Consider the following 7,410-nt stretch of genomic DNA (forward strand, 5'->3'; position numbering starts at 1 on the left):
TTCCCAACAAGTTTCTGGACTTCTGTCGCATTTATTCTGGTCGTACAACATATGAGAGAATTGATTTCACACTTAAAGACTGCAAGATAGACTGAGGGCATTAAACTGTAGCATGCCTTTAATTTCACAGATGCAGTACAACTAAAAGTCACTAAAAATTTTTACCATGCCCATGTGAACGAGAAAATCAATACTCCGGTAGCAACAACAGCAGAGGAGCAAGCTAGAGCTAACTGCCACCCTTAAGGATAAGGTACCAGACTGATACTTAGCATGTCAACTACAAAACAACAAAATGATTGTAAATTGAGCTTTAACATTCATCTGAGGTCTGTCACAATGTTTAATTACCACATCAGAAACTTTCTGCTTAATGTTTATTTGAATGGAACTTTTGAATGCATATCATGAGCGGAAGAGTTGGGCGGCCAAGAACTGGGGCAGACATTGCATCCCAACTTCCTTCAAGCAACTCATGTCTCGAAGGTAGAAGCCTAGCTAGAAAATGAAAAGAAAAAGAAAACTATGTACAGAGCAAGGCCATCATCACGACATGGACCTCTGGATCAGGCGCTCAATCCCTCAAGCCCTATCGCAATCCCGTGAAGGATGGCTTTATTCTAGAACGGCATAGCTTAACACCTGCAAGAAAGCCACAGCAAACAGCAGCAGCTGAACAGGTGCTCACCTCCCTAGTCCTGCGCTAACTCAAAACTGGCAAGAAGTGCCCAGTCTCTGCTTTGCCCTTTGCGCTGTCACGCTGCACTTGCGTGAGCGGAATGCCTCAGGCAGCAGCTCCCGGAACTTCTCGAGGAACAGCCCCCACATCTCGGGTCCCATGTCAGCCAGCTTGACGAAGCTCACACTTGCCGGGAGCATATCATTTGCACTCCCCCAGTTACAAAGTTGAGAGCCATTGTTGTTGCTGTTGCTCTTTGAAGTTTTCACAGAATCCACAACCTTAGGACCAGCAGACAGTTGACGCTGGGTTTTGTCTGTTAGACTGACACCCTTCAGTGAGGTTGACAGCTTCGAAATGTTAGCCAGCCACTTATTAACAGGCTTAGGGCTAGCTAACTTTCCTGCATCGCTTTCTACCTCCTCAATGTCATCTTCCTCCTCCTCCTCTTCTTCTTCTTCTTCTTCTTCTTCATCATCATCATCACCCTCATCCAATTTAGACAGTTGGTTTCTGGAGTTTCCCCGCTTAATGTCAAACTGATGGGCAGATGGTTCTTTTGGTATTTCATGATCTTCACTATCGAGTTCAAATTGAGTTAAATCCTCGTCACCAGAGTCATGTTCTGAGGAATTGTCATCTTGTTCTGTTGCTAGCCTCCTTGCCTCCATACAGATAAACTCTAGCTCACTTGGCTGATCTTCCATTCCAGTAAATTCCCTGCTCATCATCTCCCCAATCTCTGCAAGGCACAGACCAAATGCTGTGGCTTCTTTCAGAAATATGGTTGAGAGTATTAGTACCCTCAGGCATGCTTCATGGATCATAGGCAATTCCATGCGAAGCATGTCAGCATCTTTCACTGGATCAAGATTTTCTATGTACTCGAGCTCATCCTCAGAGAATGGGACTGATGCCTGAGGCCAGTGGATCCATTCAAAATAAGGATCCTCCAAACACTCCGGAAGGCAGAGACCATGATCAATAGGAATAAGCTCAGTCAGATTCCCAAATTTTCCTGCTCCAGTCTGCTTCCTTACCAGCAGATTTCCAGCATGTCTGTCAGTGTTGAAGATCCTGATGTCAAGAATAGCAATCCTATGGACAGCAGAAACAGGAAAGCTTGAGGTGCCATAATCACTGGCATCAAAATCATGAGGAATAAACTGCTGAAATGATGCAATCTTGCTAACAGCTTGAGTACCACCCTCAACAACATTCTTGTTAGCACAGTTGACTCCTTCATTTATATGAAACGCAGGATGAGAAATCCTAACGAGAACCGTCGGAGGGACATTAGCAGAGTTATCATAGTCCAGAAGGTAGGCAGCAACTTCTCTAATACAAGTCTCACCAACTCTAACTGATCTTTTGAGGCCTGGCTGCCCAAGGGATTTCCCTACAAAACCTTTTGGGTTGTTGGGAGCAAATGGCTCCTCATCATTTGGCTTCACAATTGCAGCATTCTGACCTTTGCTGTTCCTGAAATAGTAGGCACCACCAAGCCCGCCACTGACAGGTACTGGATCCACACCTTTTCTTATAGCCTTAGCAACATCCTTCACAAGCAGCCTTGTTCGAGAGCAACGGCTTGGGCATACTAGCAGTTCAATTGAACGACCCTTATCTCTTTGCTGCTGGAGATCATTGCCCGTAGGAGACATGCATGGTGTGGAGGAGCTTCGATGCATGGAATTCTTGGTGAGAAGCAATGGGGAATCATTTCTGATGGTGCTGAGATCATTTTTTAGGACACGATCACCTAATACCAGAGAACTCTCCTCGGTGGGAAAATTAAGGGCCACCTGCATCCTTCTTTTGACAGTGTGCACATTGTCACCACGATCCAGTTGAACATCCAGGACACAACCAGTGTCCGTTTGGACAAAGAGACGTTTCCATCTTCCTACCCTGGCTTCGCTTCTACTCTTGGTGGGGTACTCACTGCTAAGAGCTCGGTCCAAGGCTGAAACTGCCATCTGGGTCTGCACTGGGCTCTCCAAGTTGCGAGACATAGCGGACACCTACAGAGGAATTGAGGCCAATGAACTGGGGGAGCTGCCACAATGCAGGCTTTATTGCTTCTCTCTTGTTTTCTTCTGCGCTCGTCAACTTCAGCAGACGAGTGCGAGAGAGACGTCACCAGCAGTGATCATCAGGCAATGACGGCACCAGAAAGCAACAACAAACAAGGAAGGTGAAGACAGCAGGGGGCCGTAACTGATGAAACTGGACAAGGTTGCTTGTTGATTGCCAGATCCTGTGAGAACAGACAGAATAAGAGGAGGTTATCATCGTATTCCCAAGTCAGAAGAAACTAACAACTAACAAGTATCAAAACAAGACAAGTATGATCTCCTCACTCATAACTTAAAAACCACTATAGCATCATTCCTGCTCCAAATGAAGCATGAAATAGAAGATTAGGAAGTTTCCTCATGGTACACTCAGGCAGTCACGCAATCAAGAAACCCCAACATTTCACATGGCTAAAGTAAGCATCCATGTTTGTTAAGGAAAAGTTGGCGCACGCAAGGAGTGGACTACCACTTTCCATATAATTGTTGACCATTAGGTTGTTTTTTTAATGTACATGTTGAAACTATGATATGTTAGTTGAAGATAGGTGCATCTTTTGCAGTTTTATCATTTAATTTCAGATTCGAGCTGTCCCCCCATCACTCTTCCATGCAGCAGCCGTAGCAGCAGCTACAGGTGCTCTGGCCTGAGTGTAGGGGGCTCCAGCTGCTGCTATTTGTGAGCCCGAACGGCTGTGCTGCACAGGCAGCACAGCTGCAGCCGCAGCCGCTCAACAAGCATCTGTGTTTGCTTACCCCAAACCTTTGTCAACCGATGAGATCCAGCCATGCCACTAAAATTCCACGCGGCAACTGAAATAAGGAACCTCAAAACCCACTTCTCAGTTCGCCCTAGTAGCTGAATGCATCTGCCACCTCATCTCATCTCGGAGGGGTTAGTCAAAACTTTAAGCACTTGTCAAAGGTGGCCCTTTTACTACAGGAACATCGTAGCCGAATCTACACTCTCCGGTAGATGCACAGGCACAAATTCTGCTCCGCAGTTTTATCGACACAGATCCGCAGCTGCTAGAAGCAGATGAAGAAGCAAATGCCTAACGCTATGACGTCAAGACTCAAGAGAAGTAGAATATTAACACCAACATGTCCGCTACCATCGATTCACCATGCTGAGGTGAGGAATAAGGCAGCCAAGCTGAGAGCTTAGCACAGCGGCATAGCAAAAGAAACCATCGTTCTGGAAGCTACTAGAAATGGAGCTGTGCGCATCTATGTGCAAGAAACCACAGGTCTTTCCTGCTAAACATGCCACCCTTTGCTCTCCCGGCCAAACAGATGAGGCAAAAACGGATAAATAATAAACAGAGCCGGCAGAATTAGTGAAATGAACACCAGCTCGAACGGAGGACCCCAGGAAAATCGGGGAGGAGAAGCCCCCAGCCGTACCTGATCCAATGCGGAGCCTCGGGAATGGTGGCCTGCCGCCGGCGGAGTCGCAGATCTGGCACTGCGCCGGTGCCGCCTCCGCTGCCGCACACCGAGAAGGCACCACCACCCGTCCCTGCCCGGCGGCCGGCGCAGCACCACCAACTCTCGGTCGCTGGCAGCACACCCCCACCTCCCGGCGCCCCCCACTGGCCGGCTCTGCCTCCCAACTCCCACTCACGCTTCTTCAATCGTTCTTGGCGTCCGTGCTGTGTGTTCGTGCGCAGGGGTGGTGCCTCAAGTAGGGGGTGAGGGATGGATTAATAGAGGGGGTTAAGGAGGCGGGGTTAGCATAACCATGGTTAGAGAGAGAGAGACGCGAGTTGTGCGTGAGGGGATTGGTCCAGGCAACAGGCTTCTCTGCAATTTTCCTTTTTGCGCTTGACACCCTCTCTTTTCCTTGAATTAGGTTGCCAATAACTATAGAGTATATTTCTAGTATTTGAAGAAAAAAAAACTTGGACTTCTAAGAAGGAACGGGTGATTTGCATAAAGGACCTTATTATATATATATATATATATATATATATATATATATATATATATATATATATATATATATATATATATATATATATATATATATATATATAGAAATATAAGAGGGCAAGCCCCTAGAGGACCTTATTTTGCTCACTCCCTTGTAATGGAAATTGTCAATTATAATTGTTTTGTTTGGCAGTTTTGGAACACAATTATAATTGTTTTGTTTGGCAGTTTTGGAACACAATCGCTTGGTGCGTGTACAAGTTTGCGTTACATGTTGTTTGTTTTACGTACGCTACAATTAGCTGCCATGTAACGGGCCCTTAGGAAGCCGACACTGCCCACGCTTGGGCACGTTTTGATTTCACAGCTCCCATGTGATGGGTTCATATAGGAAACCGACACCGCTCGCACCTTGGCACCTTTTGATTTCAAGGCATCATCTTACTTTCTCTTAATATTCTTCTTGCTATAATCCCTTCTTACACACGATACAGTTAGAAGAAAGGCATTACATTGAGGTGAGGGTACCATGAAGAGGAACCATTTTCTAGAAGATGGGAAATGGATAGGATGCAATTACCTGAATATTTTGCTATCTACGCATCACTAGAATTTTCCTCCTAGGTAGGGTATGGCGTTGTTGACAAGAGCTTAGCTTTTGGATGATTGGTGAATGCTTTTTGTTGCGAGCATGATAGGTTACCATGTTGTGGATTCCTTGAGAGTGGCACTCACAACTCATTGACCTTAGCTGCGGAGATGTACCACTACATGATGGTTGCGTTGACTATACTATGCTTGCCACTATTACCATTGAGCCTATCGCCGCCAAAGAGAGATGGCCTTCGGCGCCAAGCAATTTCCATTTTCTTTACAAGAGGAACCAAATGCTAGCATGTTCCATTGTATTGTTTCTTGCTCTAGTGTCTTTATGTTTGCATTCACATTTGCCCAGTAGGCATTACCTTAGTTTCATAGTAACTATAGTCTATACGTAGAAACATTAGTTGGGCATATTGTAGAAAGGATACCCTATGTACTATATCCATCGATAGCTTCTAGGACGGCATTGCTCCTAGGGCTCTTGTCCATAGAAACCATCTCCCTTACTCCCTCTTGGCGATATGCATTCCCCAACTTTGGCCACATATCTCACTTACTCCCTCTAGGTGATATCCGCTACCCACACTTTGGCTAGCCTATTTGGTAGTTTTATTTTGTACATTAGCATTGTTTGAGTGTATCTTCTATGTCACCACTACCACTCTAGTCATACTAACTAGGTAGGCTCGTTTTAGCATCTTGACTAAATGTTATACAATCAGCCATAATGTATAAAACAACCACCATACATATAGAAATCCTCTACATACACATTGTGCCCTACTCCAAAGACCAAGGAAAGCCTAGTTTGTCCACTTGATCAACCATCCCTCCTCCCTCCACAATTCATGGTCTACTCATTGTGGTTTGTTGCATCCCTGTTGAGAATACATCTTCCTCATTTGATCACTCCAATCCCTAGATCTCATTCAAAGTATCAATCAAGGTTGTAGTTATGCCACCATAGGTAACTTTTGGTCTATATGTTTCGTTCCCCCATGAAAATCCTGTTTTGTATCCCCCAAACTTTCATAGATGAACATTTTGTAATTATCTCTTACCTCTTGTTTGAGTGCATCACTTAATTTCTTTAAATTGTCTTCGGGTTTAAATTTCCATCCATGTGTTCTCTCTAGAGTTTCTAACATCAATAGTGCTCATTCGGGATTTAGGCCTTCTATTGATTGGTCCAATCTCCGGTTTGTCTCATGTGGGCTGTTTGATGATACTTGGGCTTAACGTTTTGTCGGATTAGGATTGGATGGAGTAGGTCATAGGCCCATTTCAAACCTAAAATAATCCCGATGCCTATTGCCCACCCTCTCTTTCTAGGCCGCCATCCACTACTTACCCGGTGTGCTATTTAAAGCAAATGTTACTTAGATATACATGTTAGGCTTTAAGTTGGGCTCAATTTCAAAGTTTATAGGTTGGGATCAAACTAGATCTGATTGTAGGCTCATTTTGAAATATAGTCTACCAATAGTTTTGGATAGGTATACTAGTTAGCCCATGTACCTCCTTGGCCCCTAGCTATCATTCACTTGTGATTTGGACCGTATAGCTAGCACTTGGTTAAATGGCACATGGAACCATAAAACCTAACATTAGTTTGCCTCAAGCCCTCCATTGACTTGTCGCTATATGAGGGTGAGTGTTGTTTCATTTAATTTGCGTATCCCATCATGAAATTTGCGAATATTAGAACACATGTTCCTTGTATATCCTCATTGGATACACACTATGAGCTTACTATTGTTCCATTCTATTTGTGATGACATCTCAAAAAAGCATGAAATGATATTCTCATGAAAAATAATAGGGATAAATTTCCTTCTACCATGGCTACACAAATGGAATGTTGGCATAAATTGAAGGAGCCCTTTCAATTAAAATCTACCATAAGGCCCTTTCAAGTTTGATCCACCAACTGTATTTCAAATGAATTTTTATGTTTAATGCAATGTTTACTACACCAAATTGAGTTTTTCCCTCAAATTTTGTGATGGCTTCATCAATTTCTCTAGTACCATTGCTTGGCAATGCTATAAGAAAAACAAAATATGCCCTTTCTGTTTTGAGTAATAGCGGGATATAGACGAAATCATTCATAAT

The 7,410-nt window shown here is 44.1% G+C and overlaps 1 protein-coding gene across 1 annotated transcript; it reads right to left on the reverse strand.

Moving 5' to 3' along the window:
- Positions 1-296: 296 nt before the first annotated feature.
- LOC101774054 (phosphatidylinositol 4-kinase gamma 5) lies at positions 297-4,452 on the reverse strand. The gene is made up of 2 exons (XM_004965177.2): positions 4,165-4,452; positions 297-2,939 (listed from the first exon to the last, which is right to left on the reverse strand). The coding sequence occupies exon 2, from the start codon at positions 2,692-2,694 to the stop codon at positions 709-711; it is 1,986 nt and encodes a 661-aa protein (XP_004965234.1). The 5' UTR covers positions 2,695-2,939; positions 4,165-4,452; the 3' UTR covers positions 297-708.
- Positions 4,453-7,410: the final 2,958 nt, after the last annotated feature.

Source organism: Setaria italica, chromosome IV, assembly GCF_000263155.2.
Source record: "Setaria italica strain Yugu1 chromosome IV, Setaria_italica_v2.0, whole genome shotgun sequence".
Classification (NCBI taxonomy): domain Eukaryota; kingdom Viridiplantae; phylum Streptophyta; class Magnoliopsida; order Poales; family Poaceae; genus Setaria; species Setaria italica.

What these genes read in the sequence shown, in the direction of transcription:
- LOC101774054 (XM_004965177.2), bottom strand. Translation starts at nt 2,694, where the DNA reads ATGTCTCGCAACTTGGAGAGCCCAGTGCAGACCCAGATGGCAGTTTCA.